This window comes from Phyllobates terribilis, unplaced genomic scaffold, assembly GCF_046119375.1.
Source record: "Phyllobates terribilis strain yellow unplaced genomic scaffold, ASM4611937v1 Scaffold_3__8_contigs__length_932513732, whole genome shotgun sequence".
Classification (NCBI taxonomy): domain Eukaryota; kingdom Metazoa; phylum Chordata; class Amphibia; order Anura; family Dendrobatidae; genus Phyllobates; species Phyllobates terribilis.
The window spans coordinates 501,063,736-501,091,192 of record NW_027362763.1 but is presented as its reverse complement, the minus strand read 5'-3'; the positions used below and the strand labels follow the sequence as shown (position 1 = coordinate 501,091,192).

General features: G+C 42.9%; 1 protein-coding gene across 1 annotated transcript in view; it reads right to left on the bottom strand.

Annotated features, from left to right (window-relative positions):
- Nucleotides 1–27,457, bottom strand: part of CLVS2 (clavesin 2) — a 106,173-nt gene that overhangs the window by 27,814 nt on the left and 50,902 nt on the right. The window contains exon 2 of the mRNA XM_073675954.1: nucleotides 20,840–21,014. Within this exon, the coding sequence (XP_073532055.1) occupies nucleotides 20,840–21,014 (175 nt within the window). The remainder of the gene's footprint in view (nucleotides 1–20,839; nucleotides 21,015–27,457) is intronic.

Genomic DNA, 27,457 nt, shown 5'->3' with positions numbered 1-27,457 from the left:
ACTGGGAAGGATCGTCTAAACACAAACACGTGGACAGGTGAATTTGACCAGTGATGGTACGGAGCCAGACCACAGCTTTTTTTTCCTGAGAGTTGTATTTCACAACAGCTATATTCTTTAGCTCGGTGAAAGGACTGGCATAGAGGGAAACCGTATCTACTCTGGGTGTCATTTCTCCCAGGAAGTCCTCTAATGCAGCTTGTTGCAGAAGCACTGGCAGCCCGTCCAACATCAGCTCACACTTGTTGGTGTTGCTTTGACACACAAACATCTTTCTTTGCGCATTTAATTTCATGACTAGAGAGTTGGGCAATGGCCTGATCTGCAATGCGGTTTGAGAAATAACATGCATAAGCACGTCTGATCCACATTAAAAAAGCAGCCATAGAGTGTCCGGGAACCTTCCCCCACACTTCTCTTAGCCAGGGCTGTTTCTCGGCAGGGATGGACGGAACCACCAGAAAACCGGATACTCCTCCAATGGGCCCTGGCTTCTCCTTCAGTATAGTTCATAGTGCCGAGGTGAGGCCATGATGATGATAGAGACCACCATCTGCTTAGTTTTCTGTTATTTGGAATGAACGCGCAAGTATGAAGCCAGCCACCCACCCACAGGCCGCAGTACTAAACGGCCAGATTTCCGGTCAGCTGCTTCCACTTGAAATGCGGCCTTTAAGGCTCGTGGAGGCAGAAGCTTTTCACAACTTCATACCTCGTGTCCATACTCGGTCCCCAGTCGTCACTATTTCTCCCGGTGTCTCTTCCTTCTACAAGTGCGGGTCCCTGAACATTACTGCTGGTACTTTTCTGTTGGAATTTGCTTGCCTCCTACCAGCCTGGAATATTTCCAGTAAACTATGGTACAACGCCATGGTATTAGCACTGCCCCCAGTACCAGTAGCGAAGCCATCCCCAATTTCCTTCTCAGGAATTTTATTTGGTAGACTGAGTGGCTGCCCAAATACATTCGTTTCTCACAAAGGAGATTAAGATAGAGTGGCAGTAGGTGCAAGTTTCTCAAGCCTGTTAGATATGAGAGGGTGAACGGCAGCACATTGGATCAGTGGTTAGCACTAAAGCCTTGCAGCGTTGGGATGCTGGGTTCAAATCCCAGCAAGGACAACATCTGCAAGGACTTTGTATGTTCTCCCGTGTTTGCGTGTGTTTCCACCTCAGTAAAAAAGCAGCCATAGAGTGTCCGGGAACCTTCCCACACACTTTTCTTAGCCAGGGCTGCTTCTCGGCAGGTTTGGACGGTCCCACCAGAGAATCCTCTGGTGTGCCCTGGCTTCTACCTCAGGAGAGTTCATGATAGGGCTAACTTTGCAGCTGCTATGGGGCTCTTGAGAAGGGGAGAAAGGTGAGCCCTCAGAATCAAATCCTCTGGTGGGTACAATGTTTTTCAATCTGAAACAGCTTCTCAGTGGGAGTTGTATTTCACCACAGCCATATTCTTTAGCTCGGTGAAAGGACGGACATAGAGGGAAACCGTATCTACTCCGGCTGTCATTTCTCCGTCACCAGGTTCTGCCCATTGTACCCCATGACCATGCCAGGCTGTATGTTCAGCAGTGAGAGCCACAGCTCAGGCTGCTGTGTTACAGATTTCAACAACTCTGCAGTGCTGTAAGGTTTGTCACCTAAGCATTAAGCATGTTATCTTCAGCACAGCCTGTTGCCGCTTAGCCAAGACAGTGCTGCAGTGCTGTCAGCTTGTGACTGATGTGGTCATTTCAGAAATGAAGGAGGAGGGGCAAGAGCTGAACAATGTGATTACATTGAGGTCAAATTGGTGACGCTGTTTTTTATACTAAAGAAAGATCATATTGTTTTGAGGCTTTTTTACGTTATTTTTTAAGACAAATGCATTCACTGGGAAATGTCATTTTAACATTTTACAACCTTATCTGGCAATGTAGTGTGTGACACATCATCAGACACATCCTGTTTCATTTAAGATGGTGGGACTCTGAAATTCATAAAGCCTATTTTTATAGGATCATCAGGTGGCCCTTACTATTCTTAAAAGGCCAGCAGTCGGCCCTCGCTATTGTTAAAGAGCCATTAGCCGGCTATGCTTTGTTGTTCCCATTATTAACAAGTGGGTCTCCTATACTGTTATTGCATATGCAGTGACTGCAAGGGCTGCCAAAAATTCGGACGCAACCCAATACCCCTTTGAAGAGACATAGAGGAGGATCTCAGTAAAAAAAATGTTCCCATTATAAAGGAACGGGACTCCTATAGTGGTAATGCCCATGCTGTGACTGCAAGAGCTGCCAAAATTTGGGAAAACCCCCACTAACATTTTAAAGACACATAGAGCAGGGCCACAGTAACGAGTATGACATGTTCCTATTAGAAAGGAGAGGGTCAGCTATACAGATATAGAGTATGCAGTGAATCCAACGGCTGACCAAAAACCCCACTAAGAATTTAAAGACACATAGAGCAGGGCCACAGTAACGACAATTTCCCATTAGAAAGGAGAAAGTCTGCTACACAATTATAGGGTATGCAGTGAGACCAACGGCTGACCAAATTTAGAAAAAACCCCACTAAGAATTTAAAGACACAAAGAGCAGGGCCACAGTAACAAGGACATGTTCCCATTAGAAAGGAGAGGGTCTTTTATACAGTTATAGGGTATGAAATGAGTCTAACGGCTGACTAATTTTAGGAAAAAAAACCCTAAGAATTTAAAGACACATAGAGCAGGGCCACAGTAACGACAAATTCCCATTAGAAAGAAGAGAGTCTGCTATACAGTTATAGGGTATGCAGTGAGTCCAACGGCTGACCAAATTTATGAAAAACCCCACTAACAATTTAAAGACACAAAGAGCAGGGCCACAGTAATGACAAATTTCCATTAGAAAGGAGAGAGTCTGCTATACAGTTATAGGGTATGCAGTGAGTCCAACGGCTGACCAAATTTAGGAAAAACCCCACTAAGAATTTAAAGACACATAGAAAAGGGCCACAGTAATGACAATTTCCCATTAGAAAGGAAAGAGTCTGCTATACAATTATAGGGTATGCAGTGAGTCCAACGGCTGACCAAATTTAGGAAAAACTCCACTAAGAATTTAAAGACACATAGAGCAGGGCCACAGTAACGACAATTTCCCATTAGAAAGGAGAGAGTCTGCTGTACAGTTATAGGGTATGCAGTGAGTCCAACGGCTTACCAAATTTAGGAAAAACCCCACTAAGAATTTAAAGACACAAAGAGCAGGGCCACAGTAACAAGTATGATATGTTCCCATTAGAAAGGAGAAGGTTTTTTATACAGTTATATGGTATGCAGTGAGTCCAATGGCTGACAAATTTTAGGAAAAACTCCACTAACAATTGAAAGACACATAGAGCAGGGTCACAGTAATGACAAATTCCCATTAGAAAGGAGAGAGTCCTCAATACAGTTATAGGGTATGCAGTGAGTCCAACGCCTGACGAAATTTAGGAAAAACCCCACAAAGAATTTAAAGACACAAAGAGAAGGGCCACAGTAACAAGTACGACATGTTCCCATTAGAAAGGAGAGAGTCTGCTATACAGTTATAGGGTATGCAGTGAAACCAACAGCTGACCAAATTTAGGAAAAACCCCACTAAGAATTTAAAGACACATAGAGCAGGGCCAAAGTAACAAGTACGACATGTTCCCATTGGAAAGGAAAGAGTCTGCTATACAGTTATAGGGTATGCAGTGAGTCCAACGGCTGACCAAATTTAGGAAAAACCCCACTAGGAATTTAAAGACACATAGAGCAGGGCCACAGTAACGACAATTTCCCATTAGAAAGGAGAAAGTCTGCTACACAATTATAGGGTATGCAGTGAGTCCAACGGCTGACCAAATTTAGGAAAAACCCCACTAAGAATTTAAAGACACATAGAGAAGGGCCAAAGTAACAAGTATGACATGTTCCCATTAGAAAGGAAAGAGTCTGCTATACAGTTATAGGGTATGCAGTGAGTCCAACGGCTGACCAAATTTAGGAAAAACCCCACTAGAAATTTCAAGACACATAGAGCAGGGCCACAGTAACGACAAATTCCCATTAGAAAGGAGAGAGTCTGCTATACAGTTATAGGGTATGCAGTGAGTCCAACGGCTGACCAAATTTAGGAAAAACCCCACTAAGAATTTAAAGACACATAGAGCAGGGCCACAGTAAGGCTATGTGCCCACATAGCAGATTTGATGCAGAGCATTTTTGCCTTTCTCTGGCAGAAAAAAACGCATGCAGATTTACATGCGTTTTTTCTGCCAGAGAGAAGCGTTTTTTCAGCGTTTTTACATGTGTTTTCTCATGCGTTTTTTCAGGTACTTTTCCAAGTGATTTTGAGCATCACTTGGAAAAGTGCTTGACAAGAGCAGGGCCACAGTAACGACATGTTCCCATTAGAAAGGAGAGGGTCTGCAATACAGTTATAGGGCATGCAGTGAGTCCAACGGCTGACCAAATTTAGGAAAAAACTCACTAGCAATTTAAAGACACATAGAGCAGTGCCACAGTAATGACAAATTCCCATTATTAGGTAGTGGGTCTCCCATAGTGTTGACCTATGCAGTGAATGCAAGGGTTGCCAAAAATTTGGATGCAATCCAATGCCCCTTGGAAGAGACTTAGAGGTTCTCATAAAAAAATGTTCCCATTAGAAAGGAGCGGGTCTCCTATACTTGTAATGCCCATGCACTGAGTGTATGGGCTGACAAACATTTACCCCTGGGGGGGGTACACATGAACATACTGTATACAATTTTATTTTTCCGGGCATCATAAACACCCTTCAAAAAAATTATGGGGGTGTTGCATCACGGACCACGGTCACCCTGGTGATATGGTGGTGGAGGATGAGGATGAGGACGAGGAGGAGGACAAGAGCAAATAGCCAAAATCAGGAAGCGTATACCCATGTGTGGGTGTGAAGAGGTGCATGGGAAAACACCTCCCAAAAAAAGACACTGGATTTGAGTTTATGTTACGCTGCTATCATTCGGTGGTGTTGAGAAGTCTGGCCCAATCCAGCCCTTGTTCATTTTTATAAGAGTCAGCCTGTCAGCATTTTCAGTTGACAGGCGGATGCGCTTATCAGTTATAATTCCACTGGCGGCACTAAAGACCCACTCTGATAAAACGCTAGAGGCAGGGCAGGCCAGAACCTCCAAGGCGTAGAGAGCCAGTTCATTCCACGTATCCAGCTTGGATACCCAATAATTATAAGGCACAGAGGAATCACGGAGGACATTGGTACGGTCAGCAAGGTACTCTCTCAGCATCTTCCCAAACTTTGCACTCCTTGTGAGAGTACCCTGCTTCTCAGGGCCTGTGCGATTGGAGGGTCTGAGAAAACTCTCAAAAATTTGACGGTGTTCCCCTGCCTCTGCTGGATTGCATTTGTGCCTCTGTCGCCTGTACTCCTTAGTTGTCCAATGAACTGTGACCTCTGCCGCCAGCGTTTTCAGATGGAAATTTTTTTAATAATTCCGCAACAAGGGCCTTCTGGTACTGCCCCATTTTTGTAGACCTGTCCGCCTCAGGAATAAGAGATATAATTTCTCCTTGTAGCGTGGGTCTAGAAGTGTCACCAACCAGTAATGACTGTCACCTAAAATTTTGAGAGCACGAGAGTCATGGGAAAGGCAGAGTAACATAAACTCAGCCATGGGAGGAGTCCTGAGGAGATAATTTGCATATTCCCACTGCATTTTGGGGTAAGTGAAGAGTCTCCGCGAGCACAAAGAACACTGGATTTTGGCTGTTGGAGCTGAAAAGAGGACATCGGTAAACCAGGGGAGGAGTCCTGAGGAGATAATTTGCATATTCCCACTGCATTTTGGGGTAAGTGAAGAGTCTCCGCGAGCTCAAAGAACACTGGATTTTGGCTGTTGGAGCTGAAAAGAGGACATCGGTAAACCAGGGGAGGAGTCCTGAGGAGATAATTTGCATATTCCCACTGCATTTTGGGGTAAGTGAAGAGTCTCCGCGAGCTCAAAGAACACTGGATTTTGGCTGTTGGAGCTGAAAAGAGGACATCGGTAAACCAGGGGAGGAGTCCTGAGGAGATAATTTGCATATTCCCACTGCATTTTGGGGTAAGTGAAGAGTCTCCGCGAGCTCAAAGAACACTGGATTTTGGCTGTTGGAGCTGAAAAGAGGACATCGGTAAACCAGGGGAGGAGTCCTGAGGAGATAATTTGCATATTCCCACTGCATTTTGGGGTAAGTGAAGAGTCTCCGCGAGCTCAAAGAACACTGGATTTTGGCTGTCGGAGCTGAAAAGAGGACATCGGTAAACCAGGGGATGAGTCCTGAGGAGATAATTTGCATATTCCCAATGCATTTTGGGGTAAGTAAAGAGTCTCCGCGAGCTCAAAGAACACTGGATTTTGGCTGTTGGAGCTGAAAAGAGGACATCGGTAAACCAGGGGAGGAGTCCTGAGGAGATAATTTGCATATTCCCACTGCATTTTGGGGTAAGTGAAGAGTCTCCGCGAGCTCAAAGAACACTGGATTTTGGCTGTTGGAGCTGAAAAGAGGACATCGGTAAACCAGGGGAGGAGTCCTGAGGAGATAATTTGCATATTCCCACTGCATTTTGGGGTAAGTGAAGAATCTCCGCGAGCTCAAAGAACACTGGATTTTGGCTGTTGGAGCTGAAAAGAGGACATCGGTAAACCAGGGGAGGAGTCCTGAGGAGATAATTTGCATATTCCCACTGCATTTTGGGGTAAGTGAAGAGTCTCCGCGAGCTCAAAGAACACTGGATTTTGGCTGTTGGAGCTGAAAAGAGGACATCGGTAAACCAGGGGAGGAGTCCTGAGGAGATAATTTGCATATTCCCACTGCATTTTGGGGTAAGTGAAGAGTCTCCGCGAGCTCAAAGAACACTGGATTTTGGCTGTTGGAGCTGAAAAGAGGACATCGGTAAACCAGGGGAGGAGTCCTGAGGAGATAATTTGCATATTCCCACTGCATTTTGGGGTAAGTGAAGAGTCTCCGCGAGCTCAAAGAACACTGGATTTTGGCTGTTGGAGCTGAAAAGAGGACATCGGTAGACGGCGCGCGCGCATTTTGAAGCTTTTTTTTTTAAGCTTTTTTCACTGTTTTCAGAACATTAACAATAAGAACATGGAAGAGTCCAGGAGCCATTTGGTGAGCTGCATATCCTGCTACATGTTCACAGACTTGCCAGTGGAAAAGCCAAACTTCACATGCCAGAAATGCAAGCTTGTGTCCCTGTTGGAGGAAAAGTTGCGAAATCTAGAAGAGAGGTTAACTACCTTGAAAATCATTAAGGAAGGTGAAGAGTTCTTAGACAGAGCAGAATTATCTCTTCATGATTCAGAAAGAGAAGAAATTCGAACTGCATCTGATGAAACAGAGGAATGGAAGCATGTGACCCACAGAAGCAGGAGGATCGAGAGGCAGTCAGCACCCATACTGCTCAGGAACCAGTACCAGGCTCTCACGCAGGAGAACCATGAAGAAATACAGCAAAATAAGACTTTTCCAGCAATGAATAACCTTGTAAGCCCTCAGAATCCTCCTGGATGGAGAAAGAAGAATGTTGTGAAGAAAAAACGGAGAGTGGTGGTCATGGGGGATTCCCTGTTAAAAGGAACAGAGGCCGCTATCTGCAGACCAGACATAACCTCAAGAGAAATGTGCTGTCTTCCAGGAGCAAAAATTAAAGATGTGTCTGACAGGATATCAAGACTTTTCAGACCTACAGATCACTACCCATTCCTGCTAATACATGTGGGGACAAATGACACCGCAAGAAAGGACCTGGAAACCATCTGCAGTGACTTTGAAGACTTAGGCAAGAAAGTGAAAGAATTGGGAGCGCAGGTGGTCTTCTCATCCATCCTCCCAGTGGATGGCCATGGAACAATGAGGTGGAATAAGATTCTACAGGTGAACAACTGGCTACGTCGATGGTGCCGTCAACAAGGATTTGGATTTCTGGATCATGGAATGAATTACCTATACGATGGACTACTTGCTAGAGATGGGGTGCACCTTACGAAGACTGGAAAACATGTATTTGGAAATCGCCTTGCTACACTCATCAGAAGAGCTTTAAACTAGAACAATGTGGGAAGGGAAGCAAAAGGCCAGAAAAAGCCATACAGCTGACAAATACTATTGAGATCTCTGCTACTGGAAGCGGAAAAGAAGAACAAAGACAAAACAATTTAAATAATAAAAATATGGGAGGAAGAGAAACCAATCACAAACTAAAATGTTTTTATACAAATGCACAAAGCATGGGCAACAAACAAGGAGAATTGGAACTACTAATGCAGGAAAAGGAATATGATGTCATTGGAATCACTGAAACTTGGTGGGACGATACACATGATTGGAATAAAAGGCTAAAAGGATACAACTTATTTGCAAGAAACAGACTTGATAAACGAGGAGGAGGTGTTGCATTGTATGTTAGAAAAGCGTATATCTGCACAGAGATTGAAGCTTCAGAGACTGGGAGTTCTGTGGAAACTGTTTGGGTAAGAATACAAGGAGAGAACAACGGAAAGGACACCATTATAGGCATTTACTACAGGCCACCTGGGCAAGCTGAAGATATGGATGAACTCTTTATGTATCAAATGACCAAGTTCTCAAAAAAATATGACGTAGTGGTCATGGGAGATTTCAACTATCCAGACATTTGTTGGGAATCTCTCTCGAGTAAAACTAACAGGTCAAGCAAATTCTTATCCTCTCTTGCTGACAACTTTATCTTCCAAAAGGTAGGGGAGAAAACAAGGGGAGCTGCTACTTTGGATCTAATCCTTATAAACAGGGAGGAAATGATTGAGGAGGTAAAGGTGGCTGGGACCCTAGGAGGCAGCGATCATGCTATGATAGAATTTTGGATAACTAGAGGAGGAAGACATGTGAAGACTCAAACTTCAAGGTTAGATTTTAGAAAGGCAGATTTTAAGAGACTCAGAAAGAGAATAGGAGGGATCCAATGGCTGGATGTCCTTAAGGACAAAAATGTCCAGGAAGGATGGTAAATTTTTAAAAATGAGATTCTCAAAGCACAATCGTTAACAATCCCGAAAAGTAGGAAGAATGGGAAGCATTTAAGGAAACCAGGATGGATGAACACAGAACTTAAACACATGCTAAAAAGAAAGAAAGAAATGTTTATTAAATGGAAAGAGGGAGGCATATCTAAAGAAGATTATAATGCAGTCTGCAGATCCTGCAGGGCACGTATTAGGTTAGCTAAAGCTGACAATGAATTAAGGCTTGCAAGAGATGTCAAAAGCAATAAAAAAGGATTTTGGGGGTATGTCAAAAGTAAAAGAAAAGTCAAAGATGCTATAGGATTTTTACAGGATGAAAATGGAGAAATGGTAAGAGAGGATGTTGAGAAGGCCGAATTTTTTAATTCCTATTTTGCATCTGTTTTCTCTCAGAAAGAAAATGTAACATCAACTGATCTTCACTGTCCTTTTAAAGGAATAGAGGAATCCAAGTTATCTGTAAACAGAAAGATTGTGAGGGAATATTTAGCTAACATAAATGAGTTCAAGTCTCCAGGTCCAGATGAATTACACCCCAGAGTACTGAAGGAGATCGTAGAAGAAATTTTAGAACCACTCTCCATAATTTTTGAAAATTCTTGGAGAACAGGAGAAGTCCCAGAAGACTGGAGAAGAGCAAATGTTGTTCCTATCTTCAAAAAGGGGAAGAAGGTGGACCCAGGGAACTATAGGCCGATGAGTCTGACTTCTATACCAGGAAAGATCTTTGAACAAATTATTAAACAACATGTTTGTAAGTACATGGATAAGAATGAAGTGATTAACCAGAGTCAGCATGGGTTTGTAACTAACAAGTCATGTCAGACTAACTTAATTTCCTTCTATGACAGAATCACTGACTGGGTGGATCAGGGAAATGCTGTAGATATAGTATATCTTGACTTCAGCAAAGCATTTGACAAAGTATCTCACACCATCCTTATTGAAAAAATGACCAAGTATGCAATGGACGAGGCAACTGTTAGGTGGATTCATAACTGGCTTAGTGATCGGACTCAAAGGGTGGTTGTAAATGGCTTTACATCCAGCTGGATGAATGTCTCAAGTGGGGTACCACAGGGCTCCGTCCTGGGACCTGTATTGTTCAACATCTTTATCAATGATTTAGATGAAGGAATTGAGGGTAAACTGATTACATTTGATGATGACACAAAGCTAGGAGGGATAGCTAATACTAGAGAAGAGAGAGAGAGGATTCAAAAAGACCTAAATAAACTGGAGCAGTGGGCAGCAACCAACAGAATGGTTTTTAACAGGGAAAAATGCAAAGTACTACATCTGGGCAATAAAAATGAAAAAAGCATATACAGAATGGGAGGAATAGAGCTAAGCAACAGTACATGTGAAAAAGACTTAGGTATACTAATAGATCATAGACTGAACATGAGTCAACAGTGTGATGCAGCAGCAAAAAAGGCAAATACAATTCTGGGATGTATTAACAGAAGCATACAGTCTAGATCACGTGAAGTCATTATCGGTCTTTACTCCTCTTTGGTCAGACCTCATCTGGAATACTGTGTACAGTTTTGGGCACCACATTTTAAAAAAGACATAGACAAACTGGAGCAAGTTCAGAGAAGAGCGACCAGAATGGTGACTGGTCTGCAAACCATGTCCTATGAGGAACGGTTGCAGGATTTGGGAATGTTTAGCTTGCAAAAAAGAAGACTGAGAGGAGACTTAATAGCTGTCTACAAATATGTCAAGGGCTGTCACATTGTAGAAGGATCATCTTTATTCTCATTTGCACAAGGAAAGACTAGAAGCAATGGGATGAAACTAAATGGGAGGAGACACAGATTAGATATTAGAAAAAACTTTTTGACAGTTAGGGTGATTAATGAGTGGAACAGGCTGCCACGAGAGGTGGTGAGTTCCCCTTCAATGGACGTCTTCAAACAGAGGCTGGACAGACATCTGTCTGAGATGATCTAGTGAATCCTGCTTTGAGCAGGGGGTTGGACCAGATGACCCAGGAGGTCCCTTCCAACTCTACCATTCTATGATTCTATGCATGCCAGACTGCTAACAGGCAAGACTTCTGTGTCCTCACCAAGAGAATGACTGACCATGCTCTTCTCCTCCTCCTCTTCCTTTCTGTCCTCTGGCAATCCACGCTGAACAGACGGTATGACAGTTGTGCAGGTAGTATCGTCTATAGTGCATGAAACTAGCTCCTGTTCTTCCTCCTCCTCCTCTTCCTCATTGTCACCCAATTCATATTGGGATCAGTTGAGGCTGGGCTGTGTGTAATCACCCTGTATGGTTCCTTGCTATATCTCATTGTGCTCCGCCTACAATGCATTGTCTCTGATTGTGAGCAGAGAGCATTTCAGAAGACAAAAGCGGGATGGTGACGCTAATTATGGCATCGCCACTCAAAATCTTGGTGGAGTCCTCAAAGTTATGGAGGATGGTACATATCTCTGACATCTATGTCCACTCCTGAGGTCTTATGTGTGGAGTCTGAACTGAATACCGACGGCCTTGTTGATGTGGTACTCAACAACTGCCCACTTCTGCTCAAAAATCCTTCCCAACATCTGCAGTGTAGAGTTCCAACGCGTGGGGACATCACATACCAGTCTGTGAGCTGGAAGCTGCAAACGCTGCAGAAACACGGCAAGGGCGGCGGAAGCTGTAGGTCACTTTCTAAAATGGGCAGACAGGCGGCATACTTTAACAAGCATATCCGGCAGCTCCGGGTAGGATTTGAGAAACCGCTGAACCAAGAGGTTAAGCACATGGGCCAGGCATGGTATGTATGTGGGCTCGCCTCTACTCATAACCGTCACCAGGTTCCGTTCATTGTCACACACGACCATGCTTGGCTGTAGGTTCAGGGGTGTGAGCCACAAATCTGCCTGCTCTTTCACAGCTGTCCACAACTCTTCAGCATTGTGCGGTTTGTCACCTATGCATATTAGCTTCAGGACAGCCTGTTGCCGCTTGGCCGAGGCAGTGCGGCAGTGCTTCCAGCTTGTGACTGATGTGGTCATTTCGGAGATGAAGGCTGAAGAGGAGGAGGAGGCTGAGGAGGATGAGCTGCAGGATCTGTAGACTGTGGGATCAACCTTGACTGACCTAGGGCCCGCAATCCTTGGCGTCGGGAGGACGTGTTCTGTCCCAAGTTCCGACTGGGTCCCGGCTTCCACTATGTTAACCCAGTGTGCTGTCAGCAAGATGTGCCATCCCAGCCCACAAGCACTTGTCCACGTGTCTGTGGCTAGGTAGACTTTCCCAGGAACTGCGTTGTTGAGGGCACGGATAATGTTTTGGAACACGTGTTTGTGTAATGCGGGGATGGCACACCGGGAGAAATAGTGGCGGCTGGGGACAAGAGCACTGAGGGACGGCCACCGCCATCAGGATGCGGAATGTTTCCGTCTCCACGAGACTAAAATGCAACATTTCGAGTCCAAGCAGTCGTGAAATGTTGAAATTTAGTACTGTGGCCTCTGGGGCGTTGGCTGCGTATTTGCGCTTGTGTTCCAAGGACTGGGGTATGGACAACTGAACGCTGCGCTAGGACAAGGGCATGGACATGCTTCTTGATGCTGCTAATTGAGAGTGTGCAACGACAGGTGCAGGGCAGGAGGCATCTTCGCATGCACCATGGACAGGGGATTGGCTTGTATGCACAACAGCGGAAGAAGCAATGGTGCCACCCGCAGACACTGTTCCTGGAACCTGGGGTTCAACCCATAAAGTCGGGTGCGTATCTGCCATGTGTCTGATCATGCTGGTGGTGGCCAGGCTGGTTGTTTTGCCACCCTGCTGATGCTGGCCTGGCAGGTGGTGCAAATGACCTTTTTGGGGTTATCGGCAGAGTCTTTAAAAAACAACCAGACTCGGGAAGACCTAACAGTTGTACTGGCAACTTACTTCGTGTTGATGTTATGGAAAACGGATGCCTGCCTTCTTTCTGCTGCCACCACACTGCTTCTTCCTGCCTGTTGGGGTGCTCTGCCTCCCTCACCCTGTGTGTTGCTCTCCTCGCTCTGCATGTCCTCCTGCCAGGTTGGGTCAGTTACTATATCATCTTCCACTTCCGCACTCTGGTCCTCCTCCTAACTTTCTGGCACTTGTGTCTCATTATCGTCCACCTCTTGTGACACTTTGCCACCGTCTCCTTCGTGTGACCGTGGCTGCTCAAATATTTGGGTATTGCTACATGCGATCTCCTCTTGCCCGCTTCAAGTGGACCGGGCAAGAGGCCCGAATCTATAAATGGAAAAGTGAACAATAGTGATGATCGAGTATGTTTTGTTAACCCTGTCGCCGAGTATGCTCGGGGGAGCACCGAGTAGTTACAGCTGCTTGTTGATATGTTTAAATTACTCCCGTGTGCATGATTTGCGACTGTTTGATAGCTTTATCACATGTGAGGAATGTCTATTTCTTACACATTCCTCACATGTACTAGTGAACAGATCTTCGGAGTGTCCAAGGGTGGGATCAGTTGTCTCTGGGCACTCAGCATGGTGGGAGGAAGGAGGTTCAGGGTGAGGAATATGCGGTCCAGACTCACAGCTACTGAGACTTGACCGTGTGGAAGACAAAGTGGTGGTGGTGGTGGTGGCTAAGTGACTGGAAGCATTATCTGCTATCCAACCAATAACCTTTTCACACTGCTCTGTGTTCAATAGAACTGTTCTGCGGTCCCCTATTAATTGGGACAGGAAGGTCGAGCAAGAAGATGTGGGTGTTTGTTGTGGCACAATATCAGCTTGCCCACGGCCTTGACCTCTGCATGCACCATCATCACGTCCAGTTCCCCGTCCATTGCCAAGTGGCTTGCCCAATTTAAATGGAGGATAATATCTTCCACGCTCACAACAAATGACTGTATTTGAAGCATACTTATATGTGATCTGTGTGAAGGACAAACCACAGTTTTAAATACCTGGCCTGTAGGTAACTATTTTGAACAGCAAACCGGTGTCAAAAACGTTGTTGACACACTGAAAAAAAAATATATTGGAGGCCAGAAATGGCAGTATTTTCTGAAAATGTATATGTGATCCGTGTGACGTAGAAAATACAGTTTTCAATACCTGGCCTGTAGGTAACTATTTTGAACAGCAATCTGGTGTCAATTGCTTCACTGACACACTGCAACAAATTTTTAATGGAGGTCAGAAATGGCAGTATTTTCTGAAAACGTATATGTGATCCGTGTGACGGAGAAAACACAGTTTTGAATACCTGGCCTGTAGGTAACTATTGTGAACAGCAATCTGGTGTCAATTGCTTCACTGACACACTGAAACAAATTTTTAATGTAGGCCAGAAATGGCAGTATTTTCTGAAAATGTATATGTGATCCGTGTGACGGAGAAAACACAGTTTTAAATACCTAGCCTGTAGGTAACTATTTTGAAAAGCAAACCGGTTTCAAAAATTTTGCTGACACACTGAAATTTTTTTTTAATGGAGACCAGAAATGGCAGTATTTTCTGAAAACGTATATGTGATCCGTGTGAAGCAGAAAGCAGTTTTAAATACCTGGCCTGTAGGTAACTATTTTGAACAGCATTCTGGTGTCAACTGCTTCACTGACACACTGAAACAAATTTTTGATGGAGGTCAGAAATGGCAGTATTTTCTGAAAACGTATATGTGATCCATGTGACGGAGAAAACGCAGTTTTAAATACCTGGCCTGTAGGTAACTATTTTGAACAGAAAATCAGTGTCAAAAACTGTGCTGAGACACTGAAAAAAAAATTTAATGGAGGACCTGGCTGTATTCTGCAGTGCAAACAAGCAAATGGCGCAGAAAAACTGTGTTCTCTGGATTGCTTTTTAAGCAAATAATGAGCATTAAGATCCCAAAAAAATTATTCCTGGCCCCTGAGACCTGGGCCTATTTCTAGAAATATCTAACAGCAGCAGCAGACAGAACTATAATGGAGCCTTTAGTCCTATGTGCACTGCAGTCAGCTATATACCCTGCCTGCCTATATCCACTGCCTGCCTGACATCTCTGCAGATGGATTAGTCCTCAGAAGGACTGTTTGTTGAGATGGATATTTGTCTCTAATATAGTTTGGTATACCTACACTAACTAGAAACAAGCAAATCTCTCCCTAGCTCAGCAGCAGCTCTCCCTACACTGTCTGATTCTGGAGCGACTGTGACGAGCATGGCGGTGCCAGGTCTGATATAGATCTGATGATACTGTGCGGCCAGCCAATCACTGTAATGCCACGACCAACATGGCTACGGCATTACAGTGAGTGGCAGGCAATCCCTGCATGTTCATTTGCGCTCTAAAGGGCGCCAAACATGCAGGGAGGAAACCCGCCGAGCAACCCCGGAAATACAGTGAGATGCTCGGGCGAACACCGAGTAGAAGCGAACATGCTCGCTCATCACTAACTAGCAGTCATGTCCTTAGTTGGGCATTACTGAAAGTCCTTGTTTTTTAAAATCCCTCAGAAAATGTGACTTTACTTCAATAAACTCTTTTTATCTGTGCAAGTGCCTTCAAATATCTTGTTATTGACCTAACCCCATCAGCAACTGTCTCAACCAAATAACTTCTTGACTGGTTTGTGCTGCCTCTCCCTCTATTGACGTGTTACAGAGAATTATTTTCTACTAGTTCAACTGAGGGCTGCACCTGAAAGCAGAAGTAGATAGCCACTAGTGGCTTTTCTGTCACAAGGGTCAACAGCCCAGTCAGCATTCAAATCTCCAATCAGGTTAAATTCATTACTTGCAGGTAACCTTAATTTGAAATGCATTCTTTCCTTTAGATGATGTATGATATCATTGTCAGAAGCTCTCTGTCTTCTCCAAACAGAAATGTAAAACCTGTTCATTTATAACGACAATGGACAAGATAAAGATTCCCAGCTCACATAATGACTACAAGATTCCAGGTACTTTCAGCTCTATTAGATCTAATGTAGTGTACTTAGTTATATGCACCAAATGTCCGACTGGGGGACTATACGTGGGGGAGACAGAACCAAAACAGAAAAGAAGAATAGATCTACGTGTGTCCAAACATTTTTGTAGCCCTGATGACAGCATCATGGACATGAAATTACTTGTATTGAAAAGGAAATTTAAGGCTATGTGAGCATGTTCAGTATTTGATTGCAGAAATTTCTGCAAGGTTTCTGCATCTCTTGGCAACAAAATCGCTGTGGTAAAAACATGCGTGATGCGTATTTTGTTGCGTTTTTGATGAATTTTTGTACAGCAATGAATGCTTTTGGGAGCTAAATAAAGATATTTGAAAAAAGAAATGTGGGACATTGCTTTAACCCTTGGATTACCGTTGGACCTGGGGTGAGTATGTTCGTTCATTTAAATGATTAAAGAATGTGTCTGTTTTATTTCAAATAAAGTGTTTTATTCTCAGTGTGTGTTTATTTAACTCTTTACTTACAGGTTTAGTAATGAGGGTGTCTGACTGACACCTCTTCATTACTAAAGCTAGGGTTAGGTGTCAGCAACACCTAATTCCATTACCTAATCCCATTACTCCTAATGCCACACGTCAGATCCACCACATGTAATGACATTTCAATCTGTTAAAACCTGCCACGGAGTCTAGCATCTCCGGTGCAGAAATTGACATGCTGCGTGTGAGTTTGGGTACGTGCCCATGATAAGGAAATGCTGCGGGTTATTTATGCAGCGTGAAACCCGCAGCGGCCAAATGTTACAGAATAGTGGATTGGATTTCAGCTAATGAGCTCCGGTGACCTCTCTTACTGCACCAGTGCTGCGTGAGAAAATTCTCATGCAGCAGTGCAGTAAATGAAGAATTCCTAGATGGGTTCTTTCACCCCATGCGGCGATCGCATTCCTATTCCTGTCTTGCCCTAGGCACAGCCCTGGCTAGTGTGTGGGGCAGCAAGAATGCTAGTCCTGTTCTGTAATACAGATACAAAGGGAAATACAATAGTAAAAGCAATCATTCTAAGCGCACCCAGACTATGACATGGTAAATAAAGGGAAAGGAAGGGAGAGGAAACCAAAAAGGAGATAAGGAAAGGGAAGACAGCAGGCAAATTTCCAAACAGCAATCTCAGAGACAACTCCTAAACGACTTCTCTTTCCACGGCTTACAGCTCCATACCAATTCCAAGATATAGCTCGCTATCACTGGCAACTACCCAAGCTAAGAGGTGAATACTTACACCAGAGGGGAGTGGAGAAAATTAGAACAGCTAAATAACTCAGGATGGAAAGCTTTAAGAGACAAGCAGGAGTGTTTAACCTTTGCACCCAATGAACAAGGGAAATCTTCATATATAACTGGAAAGCAAAGAAGATCCAACCAATGCAGACATGCGTGTAGCCAAAAGCTGCGATCTTTTGACCCTTGAAAAAGAGGAGACCACTCTCTGTTGCGATATCCGCCTGACAACAGGCTGCTGCAGACCCACAGGATGAAGAACAACCAAAAGTGGAACCGAATGGGTTAATTCCTGCGATGCCTGGACAGGGTGAATGTTGATAGATGGAGTCAAAGACCTGTGACGATTAATGCGGTTATGTCAACGCGTTTCAAAGTAGCACACTTCTTCCTCAGGACAAACTACAGAGTTCTGAGGAAGAAGTGTGCTACTTTGAAATGCATTGACAAATAGACTGAATTTAATCTTCACAGGTCTTTGATTCCATCTGTCAACATTCTCCTGGTCCAAGCAGAGCAGGAATTAACCTCTTCGGTTTCACCTTTAAGAGCTCAAAAATGGCACCAACCAGTGGGATCCAACTACACATTCAGTTATATGAAAAAGTTTGGGTGTTTTTGCAAGAGCTATTTCAGTTTGATACATGTAATAACTGTTGGACACAGTAATGTTTCTGCCTTGAAATGAGGTTTATTGTACTAACAGAAAATGTGCAATCTGCATTCAAACAAAATTTGACAGGTGCATAAGTATGGGCACCCTTATCATTTTCTTGTTTTAAATACTCCTACCTACTTTTTACTGACTTACTAAAGCACTTTTTTTAGTTTTGTAACCTCATTGAGCTTTGAACTTCAGAGCCAGGTGTATGCAATCATGAGAAAAGCTACTTAAAGTGGCCACTTGCAAGTTGTTCTCCTGTTTGAATCTCCTCTGAAGAGTGGCATCATGGGCTCCTCAAAACAACTGTCAAATGATCTGAAAACAAAGATTATTCAACTTAGTTGTTCAGGGGAAGGATACAAAAAGCTGTCTCAGAGATTTAACCATTCAGTTTCCACTGTGAGGAACATAGTAAGGGAATGGAAGAACACAGGGACAGTTCTTGTTAAGGCCAGAAGTGGCAGGCCAAGAAAAACATCAGAAAGGCAGAGAAGAAGAATGGTGAGATCAGTCAAGGACAATCCTCAGACCACCTCCAGAGAGCTGCAGCATCAACTTGCTGCAGATGGTGTCACTGCGCATCGGTCAACTATACAAAGCACTTTGCACAAGGAGAAGCTGTATGGGAGAGTGATGCGAAAGAAGCCGTTTCTGCAAGCACGCCACAAACAGAGTCGGCTGAGGTATGCAAAAGCAAATTTGGAGAAGCCAATTTCTTTTTGAAAGAAGGTCCTGTGGACTGATGAAACCAAGATTGAGTTGTTTGGTCATACAAAAAGGCATTATGCATGGCGGCAAAAAAACACAGCATTCCAAGAAAAACACTTGCTACCCACAGTAAAATTTGGTGGAGGTTCCATCATGCTTTGGGGCTGTGTGGCCAATGCCGGCACCGGGAATCTTGTTAAAGTTGAGGGACGCATGGATTACACTCAGTATCAGCAGATTCTTGACAATAATGTTCAAGAATCAGTGATAAAGTTGAAGTTACGCAGGGGATGGATCTTTCAGCAAGACAATGATCCAAAACACCGCTCCAAATCTACTCAGGCATTCATGCAGAGGAACAATTACAATGTTCTGGAATGGCCATCCCAGTCCCCAGACCTGAATATCATTGAACATCTGTGGGATCATTTGAAGAGGGCTGTCCATGCTCGGCGACCATCAAACTTAACTGAACTGGAATTGTTTTGTAAAGAGGAATGGTCAAAACTACCTTCATCCAGGATCCAGGAACTCATTAAAAGCTACAGGAAGTGACTAGAGGCTGTTATTTTTGCAAAAGGAGGATCTACTAAATATTAATGTCACTTTTCTGGTGAGGTGCCCATACTTATGCACCTGTCAAATTTTATTTGAATGCTGATTGCACATTTTCTGTTAGTACAATAAACCTCATTTCAAGGCAGAAACATTACTGTGTCCAACAGTTATTACATATATCAAACTGAAATAGTTGTTGCAAAAAGACCAATTTTTATAAAACAATAAGCTTAAGATTAATAGGGGTGCCCAAACTTTTTCATATAACTGTATCTACTGTTTGAAGTACTCTGGCCAGAAATTCTTTGAGGAAGAATTACAACCAAAAAGCCAAACTTTCAACATGGAAAAAAGCCAGAGTGACTCAGCTATACAAAAAAAGCATAGAATGAAAGGGAGGAAGAAAGTACAAGAGAGTGGGGAATGATATTTTTCAACCTATTGTATCAGGCTTATCACTTCACCTCACTAATCTGTTTCCTGTTCTCCCTATATTTTCCTCAGAACCTGGTACGTTGTATCATCTGTTCCCACACACTCAATGCACTCAATAGAACTTTGTATCTGTACATTTACAGATACTGGCTGATGAACGGTTCATGCAACTTTACTTGAGTGCCCTTATTTATTATAATGATGGCTGGACCATGCACAACAAGCACTTTATAACTTTTGTGTCCCCCTTATTTCCTTACAGATGATAAGCTTGTGAGCAAGACCCTCACTCCTCTTGTTTAAATTGTACAATTATGTGATACTGCGGTATTATTTGTACATTTTCCCTCAAATTGTAAAGTGCGGAGGAATATGTTGGCACTATATAAATAACAAAAATATAAAAATAATAATAATAATAATAATCATTTTAACTTGGATGTAGAAAAATGCTAGCAGGTGTTCTGAACATATGAGTCAAAATGTGTAATATTTGGCTGTAAAAAAGTTTGTTTGCCGAAGGGCTAGAGGCCGGTACAATAATGAGTGTCTACATGTGACAGTGACAGTGAAGAATGGTAAATGTTGCTTGCAATTTTGGGAATTTCATCAGGAATAATGGTGTCCTCAATGCTGATAATTATTGGCAGATACTTATCCATCATGCAATACCATCAGAGAGATGTCTGATTGGTTCCAAATTTATTCTGCAGCAGGTTACCAACCTCAAACATACATCCAATTTCAGTAAGAACTATATTCATTGCAAAAACAGCAAGTCCTGGAAGTGATGATATGGCCTCCTCAGAGCCCTAATCTAAACACCTTCAAGTCTGTCTGGGTTTACACAAAGTGAGAGAAGGATTTGGGTAAATCTACATCCACAGAAGATCTGTGGTTTGTTCTCTCAGATGTTTGGGACAACCTCCCTGCTGAGTTCTTTCAAACTGTGTGCAAATGTACTAGATGAATTGAAGCTATTTTGAAGGCAAAGAGTGGTCACACCAAATAATTATTTTATTTAGATCTATCTTTTATTCATTCACTTTGAAGTTTAATTGCTAAGAATAGCACCTTTATTATTGAAAACATTAATTTGCAGTATTTTTCCACAAATGCCTAAAACATTTGCACAGTACTGTATATCACTGGTTTATAATGAATTGAAATCTGAATACACCAAAGAATTTTGTGAGCAATGTTGTAAAACAAAGAATTTAACAGTGTTCTTACCTGAAGCCCTTCAATTGCTAGTCTCAGCATGCTTGGGGTCAATTTTGAGGCTTGTTTGAAAGTAAAGTTGCTCCAGTCTATAATCAATACAAATCCATTCACCTGGAGTTCTGGATCTTCTATCATAGCCTCCAGCGAAAGCAATATGGCACGCAGAATGTCTACAAGTGTGTATCTACAAAAGAAGAAAAATGTTTAAACAACATTTGAAACGTTTCTCGACAGTTTTTGTTCATTAACCTTTATAGACATTGGAAACAGTATTCTATCCATAAAGTTGAGTGAACATTAGGGACTAAATAGACAAATTTTGTAATGCAGAGGGTAGACTGATAGGCAGTGCATGACAGAGGGATTGCCACTTTAGGGTTTTTTGCTTCTCAGTACCGTCCACTGAAGTCATGCACTAGTTCCTAGAATATCAACAATATAACTTTAGATTTAATAAAATATCTAAGGATGGATTGACTGTAAACTCAATAAATTATACTGTCAAAGAGCCTAAACAATGCACCGATACAGATCATATTACATTTTTAATGAAACACAGTCAGAAGCATGATTTGATTTCATAATATGATAATGTATTTAGTTGTTTATTTGCAAACTACGTACATTTAATCAACATGAACCCTTGAAGAATAGGATTGTGAGATTTAATATTTTCGATATTCTTTTTAATTTCTAAAACTTGTCAATTTAATTATTCTCAAACAAGAAAAATATTGGTGACAGACAACAGATTATATTTCACGGTGCAGCAAACCTAGATGGTTCTATAAAAGTCCTTCAGTATATGGCCAGGCAACTCTCAACAATCATGGGGAGTAAAAGGTTATGATTGAAGGTCTCTTCGGATTAGCTAAAGAGAAAATAAAAATTGTTTTGAAAGCATTTCTTCATGCAGCTTTATCAAGCTATCAGCCAAGGAAGCAAACTTGGTGCCCTAGAAATGGAATTAAACTCTAAAAACTCTAAAAAAATTATATTCTTAGAAATATTTTACACATTATTTTAGCATGTACACCAAACCAAAACCCATTATTGGTACATAGAAACAATTGATTAAAAGAGGACAAGTCAAGATCACACAGAATATAAAATATTCTATGTGAGGCAAAAGTAAACTATTATTTTGAATAAGAAAAAGATTCCTTGGACATCAGTTTAAAAGCTTGTTTAAATATGTTTTTACATTTTGCTCCTAACAAATGAATATATCTTCCCAAAGAAATCAGTCAAACCCTAATACGGTATAATATATTCATTTCAAATTATGATAAATGAATCCTTTAATATGTATGGTTTCATTAAGATTACTAAAAAGTGTCTTTCAATCATATTTCCTTATTTTATTATTTATTAGCATTGCTTAAAAGAACAGTCAATAAAAGCACAAATTAAATTACTTTGCGTTTGAACTTTCCATCGGGTATATACATCGGTATACATCTATATTAAGATTGCAATATATGACACTGTATATACAGTACTGGCCAAAAGTATTGGCACCCCTGCAATTCTGTCAGATAATACTCAGTTTCTTCCTGAAAATGATTGCAATCACAAATTCTTTGGTATGATTATCTTCATTTAATTTGTCTTCAATGAAAAAACACAAAAGAGAATGAAGCAAAAATCAAATCATTGATCATTTCACACAAAACTCCAAAAAAGGGCCGGACAAAAATATTGGCACCCTCAGCCTAATACTTGGTTGCACAACCTTTAGCCAAAATCACTGCGAACAACCGCTTCCAGTAACCATCAATGAGTTTCTTACAATGCTCTGCTGGAATTGTAGACCATTCTTCTTTGGCAAACTGCTCCAGGTCCCTGATATTTGAAGGGTGCCTTCCCCAAACTGCCATTTTGAGATCTCTCCACAGGTGTTCTATGGGATTTAGGTCTGGACTCATTGCTGGCCACCTTAGAAGTCTCCAGTGCTTTCTCTAAAACCATTTTATAGTGCTTTTCGAAGTGTGTTTTGGGTCATTGTCCTGCTGGAAGACCCATGACCTCTGAGGGAGACCCAGCTTTCTCACAATGGGCCCTACATTATGCTGCAAAATTTGTTGGTAGTCTTCAGACTTCATAATGCCATGCACACGGTCAAGCAGTCCAGTGCCAGAGGCAGCAAAGCAACCCCAAAACATCAGGGAACCTCCGCCATGTTTGACTGTAGGGACCGTGTTCTTTTTTTGGAATGCCTCTTTTTTTTCCTGTACACTCTATGTTGATGCTTTTTCCCAAAAAACTCTACTTTTGTCTCATCTGACCAGAGAACATTCTTCCAAAACGTTTTAGGCTTTGTCAGGTAAGATTTGGCAAACTACAGCCTGGCTTTTTTATGTCTCGGGGTAAGAAGTGGGGTCTTCCTGGGTATCCTACCATACAGTCCCTTTTCATTCAGACGTCGACGGACAGTACGGGTTGACACTGTTGTACCTTCGGACTGCAGGGCAGCTTGAACTTGTTTGGATGTTAGTCGAGGTTCTTTATCCACCATCTGCACAATCTTACGTTGAAATCTCTCGTCAATTTTTCTTTTCCGTCCACATCTAGGGAGGTTAGCCACAGTGCCATGGGCTTTAAACTTCTTGATGACACTGCGCACGGAAGACACAGGAACATTCAGGTCTTTGGAGATGGACTTGTAGCCTTGAGATTGCTCATGCTTCCTCACAATTTGGTTTCTCAAGTCCTCAGACAGTTCTTTGGTCTTCTTTCTTTTCTCCATGCTCAATGTGGCACACACAAGGACACAGGACAGAGGTTGAGTCAACTTTAATCCATGTTAACTGGCTGCATGTGTGATTTAGTTATTGCCAACACCTGTTAGGTGCCGCAGGTAAGTTACAGGTGCTGTTAATTACACGAATTAGAGAAGCATCACATGATTTTTCAAAGGGTGCTAATACTTTTGTCCACCCCCCTTTTTTAGGTTTGGTGTGGAATTATATCCAATTTGGCTAAAAGACAATTCTTTTTGTGTTTTTTTCATTGAAGACCAATTAAATGAAGAGAATAATACCAAAGAATTTGTGATTGCAATCATTTTCAGGAAGGAACTGAGTATTATCTGACAGAATTGCAGGGGTGCCAATACTTTTGGCCAGCACTGTATGTAATGGAATAAAAGCGTATTACTTTTCAGAGTGTAGTCATGTTCATTAAATCTGAGTAAAGACTTGCTATTATGATAGAGTAGTGAACTACGACCGTTTTTTCCAAACTGTATTTATCTGTCTCCCAGTACGTCATCTGACCCCATCTGCAAATCCCATTCTGCTTATCTGACCGTTTTTTCCAAACTGTATTTATCTGTCTCCCGGTATGTTTCCTGCATCCAATATCTGATGTGTATCCACTGATCCCAGCTAATTTCATTCTATCTGTCCTTGGTATGTTTGATCCCATCTGCAGTTTATCACCTCAATCCTTTGATCCCAATACACACTGGTCCCTAACTGTCTTTTTCCTGAATATATTTAGCCTTTGTGTCCTAATTACTCCCCACCTTCCACCGATGCTTTTGTGAGCAGTCTTCCTGTGCTTCCTCCCCTCCTGCACACACCTGGCACACCTCATGTGCTGTTCAGAGCTCCATAAAGCAAGCAAGCCAAGTTTGGCACAGACGGGACTGGCTATGAAGAGTCGCTTTTAAGGGTCAATAAATTAAATATGTCAGAAATGAGCCAGAAGTGACCAGAAGGTACGAATAACTATTTACTACTTGTACTTAGATTCTCTTTCTCATTCACACTTAACATTCATTATGCTTACATATGCCCTTACAGTCCATGCACCACTAATCCTTACTCACCTTCACTATCCCCAAACTCCAGCACCTTCTAACCAAATAATCATCTCTCCTTCCCTCTTACCTCCCCACCTGACCTCATCTGCAGACCTGCTCCTCAACTTTGGATCTATCCTACCAAAACATAACAGAAGCCAGACACTCTCCTTCTCCCACCTGCTCTCCCTCTCTCTGCTTCTCCTCACTGCTGGCGACATATCGCCCAATCCTGGATCTCCACAGCTTGCACCTCCCACCAATTCCCCCACCTATCACTTCATACCAAATGCAAACTACCGCAACCTCTCTAAAGTAAAATCCACAACAAGCTCCATTTTGTTCACGACCTCTTTACCCCTTTCAATCTCTCCTTCCTGGGCATCACAGAGACATGGCTGACATCCTCCAACACTGCCTCCCCTGCTGCGCTGTGTTACGGTGGCTTGCACTTCACCCACACCCCTCGCCTTGGTAACAGACATGGTGGAGTGGGTGTTATGTTCTGCTACCAAAGCTAAGGAAAGAGAGGAGATCTGTCCCTACTATAGGACTCAGCTGAATCCCTACGATGTAACAGGGAACCTGATCCTGCGATCAGACCTGCTAAAGTCCTAATCTAGTCTGTACGGAGACCTATAGATGTGGGGAGGGAATCCCTACAAGTACTAAGGACTGGGAGGAATATGGGACACCTCCTAACAGAAATAGTAGCAGACAGACGAACAAACAAAATAGATAGAACATAGAGGTCCGTAGACCAAGCAAACTAACAGAGTTAGATACAGAGCACAGGCTAGCTAGAAAGTAGATATACAATGAAGTCCAGCAAAGCCAGAAAGGCGGAGCAGGACTAAATAGGCCAACAAGGTCATGTGACCAGCAAAGGAAAAAAAACCTAACAGCAAGGTTCTAACAGTACCCCCCCTTCTAAGAGGATCCTCCGGATACCCTAGGACCAGGCTTATCAGGAAATCTCCTGTGAAACGCTCTGATAAGTCTGGACGCGGAAACATCATCTGACCTCACCCAAGAGTTATCCTCGGGTCCGAAACCTTTCCAGGCCACAAGATACTGCAAACTACCTCTATACCGTCTAGAGTCAAGGATGCGAGAAATTTCATATTCCCCGTCCTCCACCACCGGAGGAACAGAGGCAGAGGCGTCACCATCCGACACAACAGCTTTTTTTAACAGAGAGACATGAAATACCGGATTAATTCTCCAGGAGGTAGGAACCTCCAACCTAACAGCAGATTGGTTGACAACCTGAAGCACCTTAAAGGGCCCTACAAACTTGGGACCCAATTTCTTAGAAGGAATCCTCAACCGCAGATTCCTAGAGGACAACCAAACCATGTCACCAACAGCGAACAAAACCTCCTGTCGTTTCCTATCAAAGTAGTCTTTAGATTTTCTGTTGGCCTCCTGAAGATTACCACGCACATCCGTCCAAACTCTTTCCAAATCACCGGAAAAATTCTCCTCCTCAGGCACGGCAGATCCCAACTTGGAGAACGACCCAAACGACGGATGTCTCCCAGAACAACAAAAAAAAGGCGAACAACCAGCAGAAGAAGATGTATGATTGTTCAGAGCAAATTCGGCAAGTGGCAGAAACTCAGACCACCCTTCTTGATTGTCTGCCACAAAACAACGCAAGAACTGCTCAACATCCTGGTTTTTCCTTTCTGTCTGGCCATTAGATTCAGGATGATATCCGGACGAAAACGACAAATGAATTCCCAACCTGTCACAAAAGGCACGCCAAAAACGAGCCACGAACTGAGGACCCCTATCAGAAACAATGTCAGTAGGAACGCCATGAAGTCTGACAATTTCCTTGACAAAGGCCTTAGCGAGAGTTTTAGCGCAGGGCAGTTTGACGAAGGGAACCAAGTGACACATCTTGCTAAAACGGTCCACGACCACCCAGATGACAGTAAAACCCTCAGAGGGGGGAAGGTCAGTTATAAAGTCCATAGCCAAATGTGTCCAAGGAGCACTGGGGACCTCCAAAGGACAAAGCAACCCCGCAGCAGGAGTATGTGAGGACTTAGATCTAGCACATATAGTACATTGGCGCACCCACTTAATGACTTCCTTCTGCCATCCAGGCCACCAAAAACTGCGACCCACCAGTCTCTTGGTCTCAGAGATTCCGGGATGACCTGCCAACCGAGATTCGTGACACTCAACAAACAAATCTCTCCTAAAGGTCCCAGGCACAAACAACCTCCCATGAGGAGTGTTAGATGGGGCATTCTCCTGAGCTTTAAGAATCTCATCTTCCAAAACGGAGTCTAAAGCAGCTATCACAACACCTTCTTGTAAAATGTTTTCCTCTTTCTCAGCACCGACTATGGGAGAAAAACTGCGAGACAAGGCATCCGCCTTAACATTCTTAGTACCAGGGATGTAAGTAACGGAGAAATTAAACCGCGAGAAAAACAGTGCCCACCTAGCCTGACGGGCATTCAGGCGCTTGGCAGCATCAAGATATATCAGATTTTTATGATCCGTAAGAACCTGAACGGGAAATTCCGCACCTTCCAAGAAGTGGCGCCAGTGTTCAAATGCGAGTTTAATAGCCAATAATTCCCGATTACCAATATCGTAATTCAATTCAGTCTCCGAAAATTTTTTTGAAAAAAAGGCACAGGGATGTAATCCATCCCCGTTATCCTGAGACAATACTGCGCCAACCCCCACAGAGGAAGCATCAACCTCAACCAAAAACGGCCTAGTAACATCAGGCTGCATAAGGATGGGAGCAGAGGTGAACCTCTCCTTGAGATACACAAAAGCTTCAATGGCCT